Raw genomic sequence first — 26,889 nt, forward strand, 5'->3', positions numbered from 1 at the left:
TGCCTCTGCTCTGCATGTTTATGCCTAGAGCTGCCTCTGCTCTGCATGTTCATGCTTTGAGCTGCCTCTGCTCTGCATGTTTATGCCTAGAGCTTCCTCAGCTCAGCTTGTTTATGCCTAGAGCTGCCTCTGCTCTGCATGTTTATGCCTAGAGCTGCCTCTGCTCTGCATGTTTATGCCTAGAGCTGCCTCTGCTCTGCATGTTCATGCTTTGAGCTGCCTCTGCTCTGCATGTTTATGCCTAGAGCGTCCTCTGCTCAGCTTGTTTATGCCTAGAGCTGCCTCTGCTCTGCATGTTTATGCCTAGAGCTGCCTCTGCTCTGCATGTTTATGCCTAGAGCGTCCTCTGCTCAGCTTGTTTATGCCTAGAGCTGCCTCTGCTCAGCTTGTTTATGCCTAGAGCTGCCTCTGCTCTGCATGTTTATGCCTAGAGCTGCCTCTGCTCTGCATGTTTATGCCTAGAGCTGCCTCTGCTCTGCATGTTTATGCCTAGAGCTGCCTCTGCTCTGCATGTTCATGCTTTGAGCTGCCTCTGCTCTGCATGTTCATGCTTTGAGCTGCCTCTGCTCTGCATGTTTATGCCTAGAGCTGCCTGTGCTCTGCATGTTTATGCCTAAAGCTGCCTCTGCTCTGCATGTTTATACCTAGAGCTGCCTCAGCTCAGCTTGTTTATGCCTAGAGCTGCCTCTGCTCTGCATGTTTCTGCCTAGAGCTGCCTCAGCTCAGCTTGTTTATGCCCTAAGTTTATTTCCAATACTGACTTTGTGCATTTGTTCTCCAACAATGTTAACACCATCACAAGTGTCTATGATGTTTTGTCATGGCGTATGTATGATCTGGTGACAGGTGTGTATAATCTCCAGACTGGTGATCTGATGTGTATAATCTCCAGACTGCTGATCTGATGTGTATAATCTCCAGACTGGTGATCTGATGTGTATAATCTCCAGACTGGTGATCTGATGTGTATAATCTCCAGACTGGTGATCTGATGTGTATAATCTCCAGACTGGTGATCTGATGTGTATAATCTCCAGACTGGTGATCTGATGTGTATAATCTCCAGACTGGTGATCTGATGTGTATAATCTCCAGACTGGTGATCTGATGTGTATAATCTCCAGACTGGTGATCTGATGTGTATAATCTCCAGACTGATGATCTGATGTGTATAATCTCCAGACTGGTGATCTGATGTGTATAATCTCCAGACTGCTGATCTGATGTGTATAATCTCCAGACTGCTGATCTGATGTGTATAATCTCCAGACTGCTGATCTGATGTATATAATCTCCAGACTGGTGATCTGATGTGTATAATCTCCAGACTGCTGATCTGATGTGTATAATCTCCAGACTGGTGATCTGATGTGTATAATCTCCAGACTGGTGATCTGATGTGTATAATCTCCAGACTGCTGATCTGATGTGTATAATCTCCAGACTGCTGATCTGATATGCAAGCATTTCTGAGAAGTGCCAAGCATATACAGAATAAAGTGTTATTATCAACTGGTCTAACTATTTAACTATAGCAAACTAATTTATCTAAAAATTAATTTTAAATTAAAGTATTAAAATAAAATATTTTTTGGTAATTGTTGCCAGTGTAACCAATCATGTGTATTCTTACATTTTTACATTTGTCCAGTTCATCCAATCACAGGTGATCTTACATTTTGACACTTATCCATTCAACAGGCCATCTATATTAACATTTGGGCAGTATGGTAAATATTCAGCCAGACAAGTCCAATCACATGTCATCGTGTGCAATATATACCTCAACAGACACATTAATTTATAAAGTAACAGGCCACCTCAATCATTATACATACATTATACATACTCCTTGAATGCGAACGTTTACGGTACATGGTACATTACGGTACAATGTGTATTCACCTATTAACCAAGTTTCCTATCAAAGGGTCATTTGACATTGTCCATCCAATCACAAACACTCTTACTTGGTTAATATACACATGCAACTGGGATTATCCAATCACAAACACTTTTACTTGGTCAATATACACATGCAACTGGGATTATCCAATCACAAACACTCTTACTTGGTCAATATACATATGCAACTGGGATTATCCAATCACAAACACTCTTACTTGGTCAATATACACATGCAACTGGGTTTATCCAATCACAAACACTCTTACTTGGTAAATATACACATGTGACTGGGTTTATCCAATCACAAACACTCTTACTTGGTCAATATACACATGTGACTGGGTTTATATCTAATCCACGTACAGTTCTCTCACTGTTTCATTCACCTGTTTTTGTTGCAGCAAGATTCAATCACTAACAACCCAAAAACGTGAGAAATACACCCTCGAGGGAATACAATAATTCCAATAATGCTGTCATCCTATTTGAACACCCCCCCCCCCCCCAAAAAAAAGATTAAACTGTCTAATTAAAACTGTACACAGATTGACAAAGAAATGCAGAGGTTAAATTACAATCTTCCAACATCATCATCATCAAGTATTGTGGTCAATTTCAGTTTGATTTTAACATTAAAAGCACAAGCATGCCCACAATATTAAAAGCACAGGAATGCATGCTCTCATTTCATAGAGGTCAAGAGGTCATGTTTACCTAAAATGTTATCTGGTCAATATGGACAAATACTAATCAAAATCTTAGCACACAGGCTCAGAAATCTTTGAAAATCTCGACATCTTTTTCACTAACTTCAGCAGCATTCTGCCAGTCTTCTTCATCATACTCATCAAAGTTCTGTGTGTCGCCGTCATGCAGTACTTCAGGTATGATTGGAGGCTGTAATCAGAATGAACTTCATTAAAATTAATGAAATTACCCTGCACTGTGGAAGAAATAATCACCACACAATAGGGCAATGTTTGCATCAACGATATCATCCTGCTCCGTTGAAGAAAAAACAAACTGAATACAATATATTTGAACTTTGCAAAGTAATAACATTTTTAGTAATTTTTGCATATTTCATCAAAGCAGTTGATTGTGACCAGAGAAGTTTGTGACACATTCTATGTACAAGTAGTTTCAGCATTAGAAATAACAAAGAAACAAATTTTAGTCGCTTTTCAGATTATTTATTGACCAAGACATCAGAGGTAAAAAGTACTTGAATGCCATAATTATTATAACAAAATCATATGACTCTTAACGCATAAGGTGTGCTGCTAATAGAAGAACTAAAATGCACAGTACAACTACCATCTTGTACTTGTAACACACTCTATATACCTAGTATGAATACAAACAATACTCTCATAGATGTAATCATGCACGTTCACTATTCAACATTTGTAGATCTGATTGTACTACCCAGGCATTGTAACTCACAGTTAATTTACGATCTGTGACTTCCTCCCAATCAATTCCTTTAAACCATTTATGCTTCTTAATATCTTCAGCTCCATTTTTCATAGCCCCAAGTCGTTTAGTTCGGTCGATCACCAGCAATCGCTTGATCAAATCTCTGTTCAGAATAAACGAGGTATATTGATAACAATATAGATAGACACATAGTAATCTGTATGATGGAATAGACATGCAGACATCTCGTCTGTAGGAGATATGCAATATCGGAAATGAAACATTATCTGATATTAATCTTTATTTTGTTGTTGCTCTAGGCAACAGTTTTCTAATTATGAAATCATAGAGGTCTCTCATCTATTACATTTCTTAAGAATACTTGCCATCAATACTATCAACAAAAACTAATTATTCGAAAATATGTCCCATCATATACTAATAGATGTATATTAGTATTATCTGAAAATTTATCTAGATCATCAAAAGTTTGATCTAGATCATGACCGACTTATAGAATGCAAGCACAAATATCCCATGAAGCAATTTTGAATCACGTGTTAGAGATATAAAATCGATGTATGGATCTGGAACACCATTTTTGCAAACATTATGGCCACTCAACGGTCATTTTGAATCAGATCTATTTAACAAAAGGGCATCCATTGCTAAACAGGGTTTAATATTGTAGAACCAAGTTTGAAGTAAATTGTACTATGTATGCCTATAAGTTTTGGATTCAGAATTGCAGAAATAATGCTTGATTTGGGTACACAGGTACACTTGAGGTCATAAGTCTCTGTTAACGTTACCGTCATCGAGTAGAAGTTATTGGCCAAGGCCAATGTAAAATTAATAAAAAAAATACATATTATGATATACCCCGGTAATATGTATTGACTTTCTTTAAATTATACACTCCCATTGCTCTCACTATTGAACATATTTAGTAATATTTCATTAACTTATAATCTGTCACAATCTGAGCAAATATTTCAGAGAAGAATGAAAACGTGTTATATATAATTATTGATGTCTTACTTGGCATTCAGGTCTAGATGTCGTGGCCATTCAATCTTAGCAGCCAAAATTTTCTCGTAAATACCAAAGGGATTGTCATCAAAAAAAGGAGGATATCTGAAAATAATGAGATAAAAAATACTTTCAAATTGATGACATGTCAAGATGGTTTAATAAACCAGTACAATAGTTGTCATCAATCCAGAATACATATTTACCATATTTGTTCTATTAGAAGCATATCTCCAATACAAGTACATATAAACCAAAGTTGTTTGCATTTTGTTGTATACTCAATTATTAAAATATTAATTTACTTATTTTGACCATAGAAAACTAAATGTGGAAGAACTATTAAGCAGATTTCTGAATTTCCAGCTGTACATATGTACATTGTTTAATATATATCATGATTTTTGTTTTTCAAAAAACAAGTTTATAAAGTTTGTGATATTTTAATTCCTATACTATATAACATTCATACTGTACAGATGTACTTTATGGAAATATTTAAATTGTCCACACTGTTAGATTGTTATGTCTAATATCATGGCTGCCAGTCGGCCACTCCAATAACACAACTTTAGTAGACACATACATGTACATGTATATGTTCTTATGATGCACTGCAGATAATATAACCAGAGAAATCAATAAGGACAGCTAAATAATAAAAATTGGCAATAATAACCTTTTCACCACCAGTTTCTTCTTTTCATCACAAATTCACAAAATAGTCCCACTTTCCTTCAGAAGATTCGGACAAAAATAGCTAAATTTTTTGACTAAAAGCTGTTGTCTGTTGGCTCCAATATTAGGAAATTTACAGAAATATTGAAGAATATAAGAAAAAAGTGCAGACAAACTTGAGCACGAAATCTGGTGTTGAAAAGGTTAATTACAGTAATGTATAATGATTATTTAACTTACCCTACCAGCATTTCAAATATAAGAATACCTAATGCCCACCAATCTACAGACATTCCATGTCCTTTACTTTGGATGATTTCAGGTGCTAAGTATTCTGGAGTACCACATAAAGTCCATGTTCTAGTATAAAGCATATAATTATTATAATTGTTTACAACTGATAGCTGAGTAATTAACTAATTAAACTGAATTGCTGGGTATATTTCCAGTGTTATAATTACCATGGATTTTATTATCAGAATATCATGTGTAGTTTTTGTTTAAATAGTGTTTAGTTCTATTAAATGTTTTCTGACTTTAATTTGTACTACAAATGTATTAATGTCAATATTAATATGACAATAATCTGACAATGTTGAGGTCAATGCCTGCACATGAATGAATTTCCCACATTTATAAGGATCTATTATAAGTCATTGACATAGTCCTCGTTTTCATTATAGCATTAGATATTGCATGACTTGCAAAGCATTATCCATAATATCAACCAATGCTTATCACGTTGTGGTGAATGTGCCTACCATATGTTATAGTGAATGCCTACCATGTATTAATGGTGAATGCCTACCATGTGGTGGCATATGTATATCATGTCGTGGTGAATATGCTCGCCTATCATGTCTCAGTGAATGCCTATTGTGTTGTGATGAATGACTATCACATTGTGGTGAATGACTATCATGTTATAGTGAATGCCTATCATGTTGTGGTGAATGCTTAACATGTAATGTATCATGTTGTGGTGAATGCCTATCATGTTGTGGTGATTGCCTATCATATTGTGGCGAATGCATATAATGTTGTGGTGAATGCATATCATGTTGTGGTGAATGCATATCATGTTGTGGCGAATGCATATCATGTTGTGGTGAATGTCTATCATGTAATGGTGAATGTGCATCATGTTTTGATAAATGCATATCATGTTGTGGTGAATGCATATCATGTTGTGGTGAATGTCTATCATGTTGTGGCAAATGCATATCATGTTGTGGCGAATGTGTACCATGTTGTGATAAATGCATATCATGTTTTGATAAATGCATATCATGTTGTGGCAAATGCATATCATGTTGTGGCAAATGCATATCATGTTGTTGTAAATGCATATCATGTTGTGGCAAATGTCTATCATGTAATGGCAAATGTGTACCATGTTGTGATAAATGCACATCATGGTGTGGTGAATGCATATCATGCTTTGATAAATGCATATCATGTTGTGGCAAATGCATATCATGTTGTGGTGAATGCATATCATGTTTTGATAAATGCATATCATGTTGTGGCAAATGTGTACCATGTTGTGATAAATGCATATCATGTTTTGATAAATGCATATCATGTTGTGGCAAATGCATATCATGTTGTGGTGAATGCATATCATGTTTTGATAAATGCATATCATGTTGTGGCAAATGCATATCATGTTGTGGTGAATGCATATCATGTTTTGATAAATGCATATCATGTTGTGGCAAATGCATATCATGTTGTGGTGAATGCATATCATGTTTTGATAAATGCATATCATGTTGTGGCAAATGTCTATCATGTAATGGCGAATGTGTTTTATGTTGTGATAAATGCATATCATGTTTTGATAAATGCAATCATGTTGTGGCAAATGCATATCATGTTGTGGTGAATGCATATCATGTTTTGATAAATGCATATCATGTTGTGGCAAATGCATACCATGTTGTGGCGAATGTCTATCATGTAATGGCGAATGTGTTTTATGTTGTGATAAATGCATATCATGTTTTGATAAATGCAATCATGTTGTGGCGAATGCATATTATGTTGTGGCGAATGCTTATCATATTACGCCGAATGCCTATCATATTATGCCGAATGCCTATCATATTACACTGAATGCCTATCATATTGTGTCGAATACCTATCATGTTTTGACGATTGCATAACATGTTGTGGTGAATGCATATCATGTTGTGGTGAATGCATATCATGTTGTGGTGAATGTCTATCATGTAATGGCGAATGTCTATCATGTAATGGTGAATGTCTATCATGTAATGGTGAATGTGCATCATGTTTTGATAAATGCATATCATGTTGTGGTGAATGCATATCATGTTGTGGTGAATGTCTATCATGTTGTGGCAAATGCATATCATGTTGTGGCGAATGTGTACCATGTTGTGATAAATGCATATCATGTTTTGATAAATGCATATCATGTTGTGGCAAATGCATATCATGTTGTGGCAAATGCATATCATGTTGTTGTAAATGCATATCATGTTGTGGCAAATGTCTATCATGTAATGGCAAATGTGTACCATGTTGTGATAAATGCACATCATGGTGTGGTGAATGCATATCATGCTTTGATAAATGCATATCATGTTGTGGCAAATGCATATCATGTTGTGGTGAATGCATATCATGTTTTGATAAATGCATATCATGTTGTGGCAAATGTGTACCATGTTGTGATAAATGCATATCATGTTTTGATAAATGCATATCATGTTGTGGCAAATGCATATCATGTTGTGGTGAATGCATATCATGTTTTGATAAATGCATATCATGTTGTGGCAAATGCATATCATGTTGTGGTGAATGCATATCATGTTTTGATAAATGCATATCATGTTGTGGCAAATGCATATCATGTTGTGGTGAATGCATATCATGTTTTGATAAATGCATATCATGTTGTGGCAAATGTCTATCATGTAATGGCGAATGTGTTTTATGTTGTGATAAATGCATATCATGTTTTGATAAATGCAATCATGTTGTGGCAAATGCATATCATGTTGTGGTGAATGCATATCATGTTTTGATAAATGCATATCATGTTGTGGCAAATGCATACCATGTTGTGGCGAATGTCTATCATGTAATGGCGAATGTGTTTTATGTTGTGATAAATGCATATCATGTTTTGATAAATGCAATCATGTTGTGGCGAATGCATATTATGTTGTGGCGAATGCTTATCATATTACGCCGAATGCCTATCATATTATGCCGAATGCCTATCATATTACACTGAATGCCTATCATATTGTGTCGAATACCTATCATGTTTTGACGATTGCATAACATGTTGTGGTGAATGCATATCATGTTGTGGCAAATGCATACCATGTTGTGGCGAATGTCTATCATGTAATGGCGAATGTGTTTTATGTTGTGATAAATGCATATCATGTTTTGATAAATGCAATCATGTTGTGGCGAATGCATATTATGTTGTGGCGAATGCTTATCATATTACGCCGAATGCCTATCATATTATGCCGAATGCCTATCATATTACACTGAATGCCTATCATATTGTGTCGAATACCTATCATGTTTTGACGATTGCATAACATGTTGTGGTGAATGCATATCATGTTGTGGCAAATGCATATCATGTTGTGGCGAATGTCTATCATGTAATGGCAAATGTGTTTCATGTTGTGATAAATGCATATCATGTTTTGATAAATGAAATCATGTTGTGGCAAATGCATATCATGTTGTGGCGAATGCATATCGTCTTGTGGCAAATGCCTATCATATTACGCCGAATGCCTATCATATTGTGTCGAATACCTATCATGTTTTGGCGATTGCGTAACATGTTGTGGTGAATGCATATCATGTTGTGGTGAATGCATATCATGTTGTGGCGAATGCCTATCATATTACGCCGAATGCCTATCATATTACGCCGAATGCCTATCATATTACGCCAAATGCCTATCATATTGTGTTGAATACCTATCATGTTTTGACGATTGCGTAACATGTTGTGTTGAATGCATATCATGTTGTGGTGAATGTCTATCATGTAATGGCGATTGCGTAACATGTTGTGGTGAATGCATATCATGTTGTGGTGAATGCATATCATGTTATGAATGCATATCATGTTGTGGTGAATGTCTATCATGTAATATCGAATGTGTATCATGTTGTGATAAATGCATATCATGTTTTGACAAATGCATATCATGTTTTGATAAATGCATATGTTGTGGTGAATGCATATCATGTTTTGATAAATGTATATCATGTTGTGGTGAATGTCTATCATGTCATGGCGAATTTGTATCATGTTGTGATAAATGCACATCATGTTTTGATAAATGCACATCATGTTTTGATAAATTCATATCATGTTGTGGCAAATGCATATCATGTTGTGGCGAATGTCTATCATGTAATGGCAAATGTGTTTCATGTTGTGATAAATGCATATCATGTTTTGATAAATGCAATCATGTTGTGGCGAATGCATATCATGTTGTGGCGAATGCATATAGTCTTGTGGCAAATGCCTATCATATTAAGCCGAATGCCTATCATATTGTGTCGAATACCTATCATGTTTTGGCGATTGCGTAACATGTTGTGGTGAATGCATATCATGTTGTGGTGAATGCATATCATGTTGTGGCGAATGCCTATCACATTACGCCGAATGCCTATCATATTATGCCGAATGCCTATCATATTACGCCGAATGCCTATCATATTACGCCGAATGCCTATCATATTACACCGAATGCCTATCAAATTGTGTCGAATACCTATCATGTTTTGGCGATTGCATATCATGTTGTGGTGAATGCATATCATGTTGTGGTGAATGTCTGTCATGTAATGGCGAATGTGTATCATGTTGTGATAAATGCATATCATGTTGTGGCGAATGCATATCATGTTGTGGTGAATGCCTATTATATTACGCCGAATGTCCATCATATTGTGTCGAATACCTATCATGTTTTGGCGATTGCATAACATGTTGTGGTGAATGCATATCATGTTTTGATAAATGCATATCATGTTTTGGTGATTGCGTAACATGTTGTGGTGAATGCCTATCATCTAGTAAAAATGAGTAGGATAAGACAGTCATGGCTTTCCATATGTACCAAGTATAAACATATTCCATCAATGCACAACTGAGATCTACAGGAATGGCGGCCATCTTGAATCTGATCATGAAACAAATGCATGTACATATCTGAATTTATAATATTTGACACATGTAAAATTTGAATTTCATCGGACCTGGGAGCATGTGTGAATATACAGACTGATGGATGCACAGAGGTTAATCCATAAGTCTGTGTTTTTGGACTGCATGTATCCAAAAGAAACTAGCCCATTATTTCTTTCTTCTCAAATGCACCACTGTATGTACATTGCATATTAAATTTTTCAACATCTCTGGGCATTATAATTGAAATAAAACTCTGTATATTGTTCATTATTGTGCCTTATAATCCACTACTATCAGAATTAGAGATTTTTCTGATGTCACTTCACATTATCACTTCACATTGATATATAATCGCAGGTATTATTATTAAAATCCACCTCAACAAAAAGCCCCCTAAGTTGACTAGATTTGTTTAATCCCAATAGTGGTGATTTATAAGAATCCTCCACAGTGTCATATTGAATTTGGAGCAGGGTTTAGATGCTTCACCTCACACATTATAGAGACCAATATGGCACTGTGCATGGGGACTCATTGTTAAATACTAGTAACAGGGCTTGATGGGAATGTTTGCTTAAAGCATGGTGGTCGTCGCACAGCGTGTTTTAAAATTATGTAAATAAACAATGTATTTTACATGCATTGTATACGTGGCTATGAGTCCCATATCGAACAGGATGCGGCATGGGATGCATTATTTAAAAAATTTTCAGTCTACCTTACACAACTACAATTTCAACAGATCTTAGAGCTTTTCAGTTTTAAATTATTCATAGATATATTCCAACGTTTTCAAAACTTTTTGAATGGAAGTTAGTAGCCTCCCCTCTCTGTGTTATGTGTCATGCAGAAATTGAAACCATAGAGCACTTGTTTGTGGAATGCCACTGTGTACAGTCATTGTGGGAAAAACTGCAGCAAAACTGTAATTTAATTTCAAATACAGATTGTAATGTACAAAATATTATACTTGGCATCCATGAGGTGAAAAATATTATGTTGAATCATTTTATTTTATAGTTTACAAAATACATATACAAATGTAGGGGAGAAGTGAAAATCTTATCATTCTTTGGTTTCAAGGCATACATAAAAGACCATGAACATATAGAACATCAACTTGCTTTTAATAGAGACAAAATATTATATCATTATCAGAAATGGGAGCCAGTTAGGATTTGGATTAACGGATAGCCTATCTTTCAAGCCAGCAGTCAACATTGCTCAATTTTATTAATACCAAGGAAGCGAACTGGTTAAAATGTTTTTTGGTAATTGTAAATAATTTCTTTTTGGCTATTGAAATAGTACAAACAAAACATGACAGCTGGCTTTGAAGGGTACAAAATAGAAAACACCACATATTAGCCCACATCTCATTCTTGTTTTCGTTTCAGTTTTTTTTTTGTGTATGTATGCTTTTGTTATTGTATATTTTTATGTTGTGTGAAAAATAAAAAAAATCATACAAAAAAAAAAAAGATGCGGCACAACGACTGTCGTCATTTAAATAATGGGCTTGACTGATTCTTGACCATTATTGCACACATCCTTGTATATATAATGGAGTGTTTTTTTACTGAGTAATAAGATTTAGATAAGTTTATGTTAGCAGGTGCAAAGTGTACATATCGAGGTGAAGATGAGCATGTTTGAACCCTGCAACCTTTGCAGTCTACAGGAGATATTTTCATTACTAAAAGTGATGTTATCTCGTGGTATAATCAATGAAGTTTACACTTTACAGCTGCTGTGTACTTCTATTGTACACAAGACATAAATCAACGAACAAAAATATAAATGAATGGGTCAACAATAGACCATAAGCAAGCGTTGACATTAACTTCTATCCACCTGTCCCAAACAGGCAGATTTTATGAAAATAAATGACACCTAATTGTTGTAGTATAGAAACCATAATGAAGCCTATAAGTTATCATGACTTTCAAAAAAGTTTCAAAAATACTTTTTAATTATCAAAAGAATTAGAGAAGAGTGTGAAAAGTCTTGAACTACAAATATTTTTGAAATAACATGAATATTTAATATATACTCACTTATCTTCTAACTTCTTAGCAAATCCAAAGTCTGTAATTTTAACATGTCCATCTCGATCGAGTAGTACATTTTCCGGCTTTAAGTCTCTGTACACAATGTCAAGATTATGTAAATAATCTAAAGATGTTATTATCTCTGCCGCATAGAATAAGGCATTAGCCGTATTAAAACGTCCCTGGTCACGTAAGAATGTGAACAATTCACCACCGCAGGCATATTCTAATAACATGTACAGAAAAGTGTTGTCATGGTGACTCCAACATCTACGGGTAGAAAATACAAATACAATTAGTTGTGATTGATTGTTTTAGTACTATGTAGGGTTAATTTGAACCATCTTCAGAAAACTGTATATCCTGGACTATTTAAAAAAAGACCCTTTCCTGAATGCTTGAGACATGTATATCCCAAAAATGAAATGACCAAGAACTGTTATATAAAAGTGAATACAAATTTCCCAGCATGCTATGCATATTTGCTCTATTGCACATGAATGTCCTGTAACTACAATTTTGTCGATTGTCATGATCATATTTGCTACAATTCACCAAAAATTGCAACTGTAATAATCATTCTGTAAAAAATGAACCATTGCTTATTACATTTTGTAGCTAGAAATTAAGCTCCAGTTAACATTTCACTGCATAATGGTAAAACTATTATGTGATATGGTGGTGATGCATCTTGTATATAATTAACAAACTTAGCAGATCACACACGTTGATAATAGTTCAACTTTGCTTTTAAAATAGGAGTATATAAATAGCAGATTTCAATTGAATATACATGTTATATGTCTTCTCTTCAATGCAGTTCTAGAGTTCATTTATTCATAGCAATTATTCATTATGAAACATGTGACCTGACAAAGTATGCATATCATTATTGTCTTCATTATGAAATCGATTGTGTGCACAAGAATTGATTACAACATTGCCACACATGTCATGCATGTATTAATTTAAAACTTGAAATCTTATTCTGAATTATGAGACAAAAATAAACTATTTATAATACATTGTATGTGTACATGCAGCTGGCACTGAGTGCATTGATTATGTTACGTTAGATTTTCTGTTCAGTCAAATTAGTTTTCAACATATTCTGTTGGTTCCTTCTATGAAAGTCAAAGAAAGCTTAAAAAGAACTCCTGTGTGCTGACAGTATTGGGACACATTAAAATTAATTCAAAATTTAAAATTAGCCTTTATACAAACAAGAAGCTTGGCAACTATTATTTGTCTGCTATTTGAGATGTACAATGTGAAAACAATGTGTTTCACATTTTCAAAATTTAGAATACACAAAATACATTTGGGTTTTTTTCATCTGTGGTTTCCAGCCTAATTAATTTCAGAGCACCTCTGTGATAAATTCAATTTAAATCAGATTTTTTTAGATATCAATGATGGGCTAATAATAGATCAATAAGCATGTTTTTCAACATTAAAATAATCAATTAAAAATGAATTATTATATAATTTAAGCACTTATTATGCATAGATTTAGGCATGTGTATTGCTTCAGGGTGGAAATGTACCAAGTTTTGTTATGATGTGATGATTAACTTTAACTAAATTAGTTGAAAAGCTGATTATGCAAATTAGGTAATTATTATGAATGTATATAAATAAACCCAAAACTAATTAGATCATCACATTGTCAAAAAAATCACAACTTATTATGCACATTGAGTAATTAATATGAACAGATTTTAACCTAAAACCTCTCAGGTCTGTGCAATGTCCTGTGACATCTACATGTATGTACCGAATTTCATTGAAATGTGATGATTAGTACTCGAGATATCAGTGGAAAAGCCGAAAAATTTACTAATCATTATGTAAATTAGGGAATTAATATGCAAGGATTTTTACCCAAAACTGACCAGTCTGTGCATTAGTCCATAGCTTTATGTACACAGTTTCATCAAAATCCAATGAGTGGCTCTTTAGATATCAGAGGAACAGTCATGGAACAGCTACAAATTAGCTAATTATCACACAATTAGGTAATTAATATCTATGGTTTCAACCAAAACTTAATCAAATCTGTGCATTAACCCAAAGTATCTATATATGCACCAAGTTTCATCAAAAACCATCATACGGGTCTTGAGATATCAGTGGAAAGGACACCTACACACACACACATACAGACAGCCTAACTGCAAAGACCCCCAATGTGTGCTTTGCACACGAGAGTCAAAAACATATCTGTCTCAATCAGATTGCCTTGGCAACAGACTTAGAATAGTGAGAATTAATGATCGTCTTGAGAGTCTATAGATAAATATTTACCAAGATGTGACTTGAAATTCAACATGATCTATGAGGAATTAATTGTTCATTTATAAAACTTTATATATTTAAAGATATTTATAGTCATATAAGTACTTCATCCCACAAACCAGTTGGTTCATGGAGCTCTCTAGCCTATTCATCTAAAATCCCTGCGGACATGTCTGCACACCCTCAGAGTAGGAACCAAATTTGTATAATAGATTAATTACTTTTTTAATCCCAGGATAGAGAGTTCTGGGGAACTGAACCTCATAAGTAATCAGTCATTTTTAAATTATGTCATCGGTATACAGACAACAGTTTGTCATGTAGACTACATGTAGATTTTCAACACGTAAACAACATGTAGTTTTAATATGTAGTTTTAATATGTAGTTTTAACATGTAGTTTTAATATGTAGTTTTAACATGTAGTTTGAACATGTAGTTTTAACATGTAGTTTTAATATGTAGTTTTAACATGTTGACAACATGTAGTTTTTAACATGCAGTTTTAACATGTAGTTTTAATATGTGGTTTTAACATGTAGTTTTAACATGCAGTTTTAACATGTAGTTTTAATATGTAGTTTAAATATGCAGTTTTAACATGTTGACAACATGCAGTTTTCACATGTTGACAACATGTAGTTTTTAACATGACTAGACAGCATGTAGTTTGAACACATGCACAAAATGTAGTTTTAACATGTAGTTACAGCATGTTGACAACATATAGTTTTTAACATGACTACTTACAGTCAATTATTGTTTTAACAATTACAGAAAAAGACCTGTTATATCTCTGCTAATTGATCCAGTACCCCAAATTAAAATTCTCATACACATATCATGAAATGAACATACATGTATCTGAGAAAAAACCATGTCATGGAAAAATATGGTAACCCTGAGAATATCTCCCATGGCAACCTTAAGAATATCTCCATCGAAACGAGGAGAATATCTCCCATACTAACTTAAAAAATATCTTCCATGGTAACTTAGAGAATATCTCCAATGGTAACCTGGAGTACACATATACCTCTCATGATACCTAGAGAATATTTCCCATAGTAACCTGGAGAATATCTCGCATGATAACCAAGAGAAAATTTTCCATGGTGACCTGGAGAATATCTCCCATGATAACCAGGAGAATATCTCCCATAGTAATCTAGAAAATATCTCCCATAGTAACCTAGTGAAGATCTCCCATAGTAACCTGGAAAATATCTCCCATGATAACCAAGAGAAAATTTTCCATGGTGACCTAGAGAATACATGCATCTTCCATAGTAACCTGGAGACTATCTCCCATAGTAACCTGGAAAATATCTCCCATAATAACCAAGAGAAAATTGCCCATGGTGACCTGGATAATACATGCATCTTCCATAGTAACCTGAAAACTATATCCCATAATAACCTGGAAAATATCTCCCATGATAACCAAGAGAAAATTTTCCATGGTGACCTGGAGAATACAATCATGTATCTTCCATGGTAACCTGGAGAATATCTCCCATAGCAACCTAGAAAATATCTCTCATAAAAACCTCGAGAATATCTCCCATAGTAACCTAGACAATATCTCTCATGGTAACCAGGAGAATAACTCCCATGGCAGCCAAGAAAATATTCCCCATGGTAACTAAAAGAATATCTACCACAAAGAATATCGCCCATGATGACTAAGAGAATATCGCCCATGATGACTAAGAGAATATCACCCATGATGACTAAGAGAATATCGCCCATGATGACTAAGAGAATATCGCCCATGATGACTAAGAGAATATCGCCCATGATGACTAAGAGAATATCGCCCATAATGACTAAGAGAATATCGCCCATGATGACTAAGAGAATATCGCCCATGATGACTAAGAGAATAACTCCAATGGTTAACTAGAGAATATCTCCCATGGTAACCTAGAGAATATCTCCCATGGCAACCTAGAGAATATCTCCCATGGTAACCTAGAGAATATCTCCCATGGTGTCCAAGAGAGTATCTCCCATGGCAACCTGGAGAATATCTCCCATGACAAACTGGAGAATATCTCCCATGGTAACCTAGATAATATCTCCCATGCTATCGAAGAGAATATCGCCCTCGGTAACTAAGATAATATCTCTCATGGTAACTAAGAGAATATCCACTAGAAGAATATCTCCCATGGTAACCTAGAGAATACCGGTATCTCCCATGGTAACCTAGAAAATATCTCCCATAGTAACCTGGAGAATGTCTCCCATAATAACCAAAAGATTGCCTCTCATAGTAACCTAGAAAATATCTCTCATGGTAACTAAGAGAATATGTACCACGAAAAATATCTCCCTTGGTAACCTAGAGAATATCTCCCATGGTAACCTGGAGAATAACTCTCATGGTAACCTGGAGAATATCTCCCATGGTAACCAAGAGAATATCTCCCAAGGTGATCAATAGAATATCTCTAATGGTAACCTAGATAATATCTCTGATGGTAAACTAGAGAATATCTCCCATAGTAACCTGGAGAATATCTCCCATAGTAACTTAGAGAATATCTCTCATAGTAACCTAGAGAATATCTCCCATAGTAACCTAGAGAATATCTCTCATAGTAACCTAGAAAATATCTCCCATGGTAACGTAGAGAATATCTCCCATGATAACCAAGAGAATATCTCCCATAGTAACCTGGAGAATATCTCCCATAGTAACCCGGAGAATATCTCTCATAGTAACCTAGAAAATATCTCCCATGGTAACCTAGAGAATATCTCCCATGGTAACCAAGAGAATATCTTCCATAGTATCTAAGAGAATATCTTCCATGATAACAAAGAGAATATCTTCCATAGTATCCAAGAGAATATCTCCCATGGCAACCTGGAGAATATCTCCCATAGTAACCAAGAATATACCTTGTGGAAAACTAGAAAATAATTTTCATGGCAATATAGAGAATTTCTTCAATGGTAACCTGGAGAATATCCTACATGGTAACCTAGGGCAAATTAACCAGTTTTGTGTCAACAATTCAATATATCATTATGAAATATACAAATTTGAGATGAAATCTATATTTTAATATCTGCATGGTATCTGGTTTATAGTTGGTGAAGCCCTCAAAGTATAGTAAGTGGATTATTCAAATAGATCCACTGGCCTATCTGCGGAAGAGCTATAATATAAACATGCATGCTATGTGCATTGCCAAGCATAAGTTTCCATTCATTGCTGCGATACCAATATAAATTATTAATTAATGACTAGTAATTACATACACTACAGGGATGATATGTTTCTACTGCCACATAATAATTCATCCAGTTTATATTATACAATAAATGCCAGGTAAATTGGATTCACATATGACAAAGTTGCCAGGCAGAATGCATGCATTTTCATGGTGAAATATACATATTGGTCTAATTAGTGAATTTAAACATTCTGTCACACATAACATAATCAGAGGCAGGATTCAAAGATAACAGCACTGATATGTAATGCATAAATGCTTAAAATAGTTAAACATAGTCTGTACAAAAACACAATTATAAGTAACATATTCACTCTATCAGAAGTGTATTTTTACTAGAATCACATACATGTATAAACCAGAAATGTCATTTGTATGTTGGATCATTGAAATATGACTTATTCTGACCATGGAAAGATCTGTAAGCAAAATAGAGCAAATACATACTGTAAATCCATTATTTTCACTGACATTTAATTTCACTATTTCACTGTACGTGTTTTAATTTCATGAATTTGTCAAGAAAACAGTAAGTTATTTCACATGTTCATGTTAATTTAGCTAATTTTAAAACCCAGTGAATAATTACTGCATTCACAGTATTCAGATCTAAACTCCGGGCTTAAACAAGTGATCCTACATTTTTCATAATTGACATAATAATTAAAAGCATTACTAATTTATAATGAAACTGGATTAAAATGCCCAAATTGCTTAGTCTCAAAAGTACAATACTGTCACAATAAACCTCAACAACTCCACTGGGGAAACAGTTAATTTTTTTAAATATAACTCCAGTATTGACCCATATTACTCCGAGTCAGCCTGCCTGCCACAATCCAATATATTTCAATTTGTGAAAAACCTCTTAAAAATTCATGTCTGTATACTCAAGAATGCTATCTGATAATTTTACTAAACAAGTGTATATTGAAATGTGAAATGAGGTGAAAATGAGGTGACAACAAAACCATTTCATGTTTGTTTGAATGCTGAAATTAATATATTAGCTAATATTAATTTTGTATACCCGAGAATTGGAATTCTTCTTTTGAAACAAGGGTGCATATATATATTCAAATTTTATATATTTATATATTATTTTAAAAACACAGGCGACAGCATTATCAATTACTGTAAAACCATTTATTTTCACTGACATTTAATGTCGTTTTTTTAATGCTATGGACATATTTACCGGTACATGATTTTCAAGGATTGGGTTACATCTTTAACAAATACTGAAATTTTAGAACCTTAATACCTTTCCAATTTACATATTTCATCCATTTTTAATTGGACTGTGCAAGAAATTCATGTACAAATGTATACCAAGTTTGAACAAATTTTGACTTTTATATACAGGACCAATGTCTGGTTCTGGATTTACAGAAATGCTTAATTTTGATGAATTTTCAGTACTAAAATGGCTGCCATAACCAACTTAAATCGGATTAAAAATACATGCATATAAGTATTCCAAGAGATATATGTACATTTAAGATGTAATTGAATGATCGGTTTGGCTCACATTAGAAATGCACATCTAATCAACAGGTTTTATAGGAGTTTTGACCATCCTTTGATGTATTACAATAATGCAAACTTTCAATTCAGGTCGCACATACCATATCCATCTTCAGATCACAAATAAAATATCACACCGAGGGGAATTTATTATTATTATTTTATAGCAAGATTAAAACAAAATTCTGATCCCAAGACCACAATATCCTCTTAAAACTGAAATATTTCTACCATGTCTTCCCTTAGGGTGGCATTTATAGCAATACATAACACTACACAAAGACCGCAGATAACACAAGATGGCAATACAATCTAAACCTTCTGTTTACAGGGTCATAGCAAGACAAATTACACCTTCGTGATGACGATAGATCTGAACCTGGAGAATAACTATTAAAGCCATTCTGTGAATGTGTTATCCACTAAGTGTTATGAACTAGGTTGGTGCTTTTTAGTTGGTGAACTTTTAGTGTATGATTCTATGGAATCACAATCAGATAGGAAATGAATGAATCAGGCTGTACATGTATACACAATATCATCTAATGTCAATCGCTCAAATTACAGTTAAGGTTTCACAATGAAAAAAAAGTTTTGGTGAATTTATTAATTTATATCAAGTTCTCTAAATGGGAATACATATCTACAGAATGTGAAAGTGAAAATATGAGAAAATTTATTATGTCGAGAAACAAGAAAATCTTTTTAATTTTATTGTAGTTGAAAATGAAGGGTATGATTGACAGGTACATGTTGAAAAGTTCATGTGCTATTAGGTGAAAATTGTTCAAAACAATGTGATAAAATTAATATAGCTATATTTAAGACAAATGGATTTTAAATTTGTTTACCAATTTTGTAAATTGTAAAATTTTGAATGACCTTAGTTAATTAAAGAATATGCGTGTCAACAAAAAGATAAAACTACATTGTATACTCTACCTCACTTTTTGCATCACTTTGTATATTTAAGTTGTTCACCAAATACTAACTGAATGTGCAGTTGCATTAGTCAACTCCTAACTTGCTTTTTAGTAAAGCTAAATCCCCCATGCATAAATACACTAATAGAATGTAAAATGTATATTTAAATTACGATAATCTCAGTAAATGGTCAATTTCACCATCAATAATGACAAAAGTTGTTCCAGGCACTAATTGCTCTGTCACGACAGTGTAACCACAATACGCACAATGGTAATTTTCTATCCAATGATAGGGGTTGAAAAAATGGCTGCCATATAAAACTAATGATTTGATTTTGAACTTGATTTTCTTTTTTTATAGCTCAATGTCAAAATGATCTTGAAGAGGGAATATGGCATTCAGATATCCTTACTTCATTAAACTTGACTGTCATCTAATGTGTATAGCACATTATTACTGGTAGGTATGAAAATACCCAAAAAGTACTTTCACATTTGTCAAATCCCATGCCATGTTTTGATGCCACTGCAACACTAATGTCTTTATTTATCCTGTTTTTACTAGTAATGTTACATGAAATGCAGGATCTCATAGTGAACAAAAAATATTCTATTACACATGACTCAAAATATATTACGGATATATCATGTTTTCCTTATTAATAAAACATTCCAATGGAATAATAAGTTAAATATTGGTATGTGACTCAGACATTCTGTAAAAGTTACTCCTAGCATATACTGTTGTAACAATCTATACATAATCTGAAAACTAAGATATATGTGAAGACATTAGTGCATATGTAGTACCAAAGGAATTATGGGATGGATAATTTTGTTATTGTGCTTTTTTGAACATTCTGACTATGGGAAAAAAAAAACATTTTAACATAAGCCATATTTCATTTAATAAGCATACACAAAACTAATTTGTTGGTTTATGTGAGCGTCTATTGATTGGAAAGACATAATTAGAGGATTAGAGGAAAACTATTTTGCGATAGATGAAGCAGATTTGCGCACACATTTCACACTATTAACACCTCAAAGAGACCATTATATAGTCATTAGTCAATCATCCTGTTCATATTGTAAGGGGTATATAATTATCATATCAAAATAGAAGATTATTTTAATTATACTTATTATTTTGTCGTGACATATTTTCATACATTTGTAGTACATGTACATAAAAAAAAAGTCTGATTTCCATAGCTACCTACATGTAACATTACTTTACAATATAGTACAATACTGCTTAGTGTAACTATTTGAATCCCATTCAGCAACACCAATATTGTTTGTGTCATCATAGACCTTAGAAGGTCTATGGTACCATTTACAATTTTACTTTTTAGTACCTCCAATGATGCATTGTGGTACCTCCCATGATGCATTGTGGTACCTGCCATGATACATTGTGGTACCTGCCATGATACATTTTGGTACCTCCCATGATGCATTGTGGTACCTGCCATGATACATTGTGGTACCTCCCATGATGCATTGTGGTACCTGCCATGATACATTAGGTGGACTCGATTGGCCGCGCCGGTTGGATACGCCGTAATATGCCGATCACGTGATAGGCACATCGGTCGCGTGAAGGTCAATCGAGGGCGTTCCATCTTTAACGGCACATTTGAGTAACAGCCCGGTTTCGTAATGACACAACACAGGCAACGTTCGCTGGGTATGGTCGGTGTAATATCGGAGTTATTCGAAGAGGAAGAAATAGAAACCGATAATTTACTGTTAGTAACTCTACTGTAAGTAATCATAAATATGATAAGTTTTTATTTAAATAAAAATAGTAATATTTGCCGACTCTCTTTTGATTCAAGCAGTTACCTTGTTTTAACAAAGAAATGTTTAATTTTATTTGTACAAATACATGAAAATTCTACTGTCTTTATTTTAAGTTTTTATCGTATCACTGACTAAAATAGTATACCTATATTTTTTTGCAGTCTGAGAGATGATCACGTGAAAATTAACAACTTTTGGGAATATACAGTACCACAATACCAAGATCGCCGATTCAGACGAGCGTTTAGAGTGCCACATTCTGTGTTCGAGTATTTGGCAGACATTCTAACGGGGCCGCTAATTGAAAACGAACCAATTCATTGTGGTGGTCGACCAGCGATATTACCCGACAAAAAAATAGCGATTTTTTTAAAATGTGTCGGGTCGATGGAGACGATACTTGATATAGCACAGTTATTTAACATAACTGAATCGTCTGTAATCAAAGTTAGACGTCAAGTAACAAACGTGATTTTAATTCATTTATTGAATAACACTATTCATTGGCCACTCAGAAGAGAACTACAGGGCATTTCGGCATGTTTTAATGACATGCACACCAGCAACCTTCCAAATATCATAGGAGCCGTCGATGGCTCACATATACCTATATCTACGCCACACGAACAACCTGATGCATATTATAATCGGAAAAAGTTCCGTTCTGTTGTTCTTCAAGGTGTTTGTCGTGAAGACTTACAATTTATTGACGTCAGCGTAGGATGTCCGGGCAGAATGCACGATGCCAGGGTCTTACGAAATTCTACCCTTTGGAACACCGGAATGGGCAATTGTCAACGAGGTCAATATCATGTTATAGGTGATGCCGCGTACCCGTTGACAAATTGGCTCATGACACCCTATCGTGACAATGGTCATTTAGACGAACACCAGAGATTGTTCAACACTTCTCTGTCAAGAAGAAGAGTGATTATTGAACGGGCGTTTGGATCGTTGAAACGAAGATTTAGGAGACTTCTGAATGGCATCGATATCACAGACGTAAATGAAATCAATAAAATCGTGCTTGCTGCATGCATCATCCATAATATTTGCATTAAGCACGACGATATTGATTTCGACGAAAATGATCATGATGATGACGACAACGCTGTTGGTGTCCAGTGGCGTCAACTAGTTGCTGATGATGTCGTAAACGACGTTATTCCACATAATCCAGGACGTGAAGGGAGATTGAAAAGGATTAATTTAACTTATAATCTTTGAGGTTGCCAATAACTGCAGCAATAATGATTCTACTTTGGTTGCACTTATATTATCGTCAATTGCCTTACAGTACCAATGTCTGCGACTAAGCTGAGCGTTAGTTCCTTACATGTTTTAGTTAAATGAGGAAATTTAAATTATAAAACAATGCTGTATTGTATTTATATAACATTTAATGTTTCTTATATCAAAAATGAAAAAAAAAATGTACATATTTCTGGTCTAAATAAAATTGTTTAAACATTTAGACCATAATTGCAAAAAAACAACGAATAAAAATAATAATTTATAACTGCGACATGTTCTTTTTTCTTTGAATTGAGTAGGTCAGTGAAGTTCATCTGAAATGAAAGAAAAATAAAAGGGGTAAGTTAGTCATATATATATATATATATATATATATATATATATATATATATATATATATATATATATATATATATATATATATATATATATATATATATATATATATTGATTGTCTACACCTAAATTTAATGAAACGGTAAGTACGACCTTGAAATTTGTACTGTTATTGTTATATAGCCATGATAATACAAACATGCACTACTTTCCTTGTTTCAGTACTGAGTAATCGTAGTTTAAAGAAATCAGAAGATTTGTACATATACTTTAGCCCGTGTTAATGACAATCTCAGCACTTATTTATAATGCTTCTATTTTCAAACTACTAGTGATTATTCACAACATACTTATCCTTCAAAGCTGAGATTAGGTCTCTTAATATGCCATTCCTTTCTTTGTGGCGCTGTGCAGCATCCTTCTCCTTTTCTTTCATAAAAGCTATGACTTTGTCAGCACCACTCATTTTATCTAAAGGAATAGTAAATTATTTTAAAATAAAGGTAAGAAGATGATAAAATATTTCTAGTATGGGTATTTTGATGCACGATGTACTGTATCAAGAATCCGGTACGCAGACAATTTTAAGATCATATAATATGAATAATGTATGCAACTAATGCAACTTACTTGTTACTTTAGTATTTGTTTTTTTCATCTTTTTTTTGGCTGGTGTCGCAAGACTTTCCTCGTCTTCACTCTCACTTAATGAGACATTCACAATTTCTGAAAAATTATAAAAACTATTAACCCTATAACATAATTTTAATTTGTGTGTATATTGAAGCAATTTAAAATACTATTCTTACCTTCGCCGCCATCCGCAGAATTCAGCGTTTTAATATTTATGTTTATATCTTTTTCAAAAGCACTCACAAGGCTTTCGTCGATTAAAATTGGATTATTTCCAGATTTTCCGTTGTGTGCTTTTTGTCGCTTATATTTTTCTTCCAGTGATCTTATTTTTAATCGACATTTTTCTGTTGTTATACTTTCCATCCCTGGAATTCCACGCAGCTTTGCAGCAACCTTAACCCATTTATTACCATCTTGTCTGTAACAAGTATAGGCGTCTAATATAGCTTTAATTCTAGGCTTGATCCAAAAATCTGTAAAAATACACGATTATGAAACAATTATTCAAAGCTTATAATATAAAAAATCAGTTAATATAACTTATTTATCTTTTTTTTTATAAAATCAACATACCACTTTCATGTCTCTGTACGCCACTGGGACCAGCTACGGGCGTTTCCTCCACACAAAATGATGTAGACATAACAGACTTAGAAAGAGTTTCAAGTGCTATTTTGTCTGAAATTAAACACATCAAATATTTAATACATATTTGTTATCTTCTGTGGACACATTTCTGTTGTTATATATGCTTAGCTTTTATGATTACGTTAATAGATATCGAAATATTGTATTGTATCTTACCACCAGATTTTATTCTGTTCAACATTGTTTCATCAACAATGGCTGTTATTTGTTTTCCTGATGGCACTGTTACACTAACTTTGAACCTAATACACACATAAAAAAATCATTTATTTTTACTATTATACATTAAAGTATACATTACAAAGATAAATTTGAATATATTTGTTATCCTTTATTTAAACAGTCGTCATATAATATTTTTTTTTAAATTATTGAACCATATGTCGTTTGGCAAATTACTGTGAGAATGACATATCTTCTGTTTATTACACAGTTTATATCAAAATAAATTCTACTTGATGAGCATAGCTTATGCGAAAAATTATTAGATTTAATTCCATCAAAAATCGTAACATAAATATTATGATTTAGAAAAAAATTAAAAATTCCCGCCATGTACTGTTGTACACGGCTGCGCTATTTGTTGCGATAAACCAACTACATCCTCATTTTCAAGAATTACGGTCGAAAATTTTGTTATTTTTTTAAGTTTTGAAATATTCGAGTAATTTAAGCATAGTGGTATAGTTCACGAAGAAAATAAATATAACACTTCAAATAAAAACCCCATTTCCCCAAAAAAATGTACTCACATTTGCCGCTGCGATGTTTGCTCCGCCATGTTTACGTAGGTTGCCCCGAAGGTCACTGGGCGGGACAACCGGTATACGCCGGTTAGATGCGCGCGCATCCAGCCCGGAACAATCGTGGATGACGCGGTGTACCTAGTTGCGCCTAGGGACATCAATCGAGTCCACCCATTGTGGTACCTCCCATGATGCATTGTGGTACCTGCCATGATACATTGTGGTACCTCCCATGATGCATTGTGGTACCTGCCATGATACATTGTGGTACCTCCCATGATGCATTGTGGTACCTGCCATGATACATTGTGGTACCTCCCATGATACATTGTGGTACCTCCCATGATACATTTTGGTATCTCCCATGATACATTGTGGTACCTGCCATGATACATTTTGGTACCTCCCATGATACATTGTGGTACCTCCCATGATACATTGTGGTACCTCCCATGATACATTGTGGTACCTCCCATGATACATTGTGGTACCTCCCATGATACATTGTGGTACCTCCCATGATACATTGTGGTATCTCCCATGATACATTGTGGTATCTGCCATGATACATTGTGGTACCTCCCATGATACATTTTGGTACCTCCCATGATACATTGTGGTATCTCCCATGATACATTGTGGTATCTGCCATGATACATTGTGGTACCTCCCATGATACATTGTGGTACCTCCCATGATACATTGTGGTACCTCCCATGATACATTTTGGTAATCCGGTAATCTGAAAGCACTTCTCAATAACAAAAATTCTGAAACCGTCCAAGCAATTGCCAAGTTTATCAGCGACTGTTTCAATAAAAGAGAGAATTTCATGAAAAGCAATTTACCAGCTGCCTCAAAATAACACCAAAAAAATATTTATATAATAATATTTTCACAGTATTACTATTTATTTCTTTTTTATTATTATTATTACTTATGTATTTTATTGTTCCTTATTGTATTCTAATCTAGATCCCAGAAGGGATACAATATCAATAAAGGTTGTTATTATTATTACATTGTGGTATCTGCCATGATACACCTCCCATGATACATTGTGGTACTTCCCATGATACATTTTGGTACCTCCCATGATACATTGTGGTACCTCCCATGATACATTGTGGTACCTGCCATGATACATTGTGGTAC

General features: G+C 34.1%; 2 protein-coding genes across 2 annotated transcripts in view; both read right to left on the reverse strand.

Annotated features, from left to right (window-relative positions):
- Positions 1–2,496: 2,496 nt before the first annotated feature.
- The window catches only part of LOC100369010 (cAMP-dependent protein kinase catalytic subunit PRKX-like), a 133,205-nt gene continuing 108,812 nt past the window's right edge, over positions 2,497–26,889 (reverse strand). The window contains exons 3-7 of the mRNA XM_006825822.3: positions 12,313–12,576; positions 5,278–5,397; positions 4,369–4,464; positions 3,355–3,490; positions 2,497–2,805 (exon numbers count right to left, since the gene is read on the reverse strand). Coding sequence (XP_006825885.1) covers positions 2,680–2,805; positions 3,355–3,490; positions 4,369–4,464; positions 5,278–5,397; positions 12,313–12,576 — 742 coding nt within the window. The 3' untranslated portion in view covers positions 2,497–2,679. The remainder of the gene's footprint in view (positions 2,806–3,354; positions 3,491–4,368; positions 4,465–5,277; positions 5,398–12,312; positions 12,577–26,889) is intronic.
- On the reverse strand, positions 23,497–25,792 carry LOC144344247 (uncharacterized). The gene is made up of 7 exons (XM_085496274.1): positions 25,741–25,792; positions 25,145–25,230; positions 24,914–25,018; positions 24,514–24,813; positions 24,335–24,430; positions 24,055–24,175; positions 23,497–23,682 (listed from the first exon to the last, which is right to left on the reverse strand). Exons 1-7 carry the CDS (start codon positions 25,767–25,769, stop codon positions 23,679–23,681), a joined length of 741 nt encoding a protein of 246 aa, XP_085352400.1. The 5' UTR covers positions 25,770–25,792; the 3' UTR covers positions 23,497–23,678.

The sequence above is a fragment of the Saccoglossus kowalevskii genome, chromosome 1 (assembly GCF_978046115.1).
Source record: "Saccoglossus kowalevskii chromosome 1, keSacKowa6.1, whole genome shotgun sequence".
In the NCBI taxonomy this organism is placed as follows: domain Eukaryota; kingdom Metazoa; phylum Hemichordata; class Enteropneusta; family Harrimaniidae; genus Saccoglossus; species Saccoglossus kowalevskii.

What these genes read in the sequence shown, in the direction of transcription:
- LOC144344247 (XM_085496274.1), bottom strand. Translation starts at nt 25,769, where the DNA reads ATGGCGGAGCAAACATCGCAGCGGCAAAT. An exon ending in CAAACATCGCAGCGGCAAAT is followed by an intron (nt 25,231 to 25,740) that starts GTGAGTACATTT and finishes TGTGTGTATTAG; the next exon opens with GTTCAAAGTTAGTGTAACAG. An exon ending in CGTACAGAGACATGAAAGTG is followed by an intron (nt 24,814 to 24,913) that starts GTATGTTGATTT and finishes GTATTTTTACAG; the next exon opens with ATTTTTGGATCAAGCCTAGA.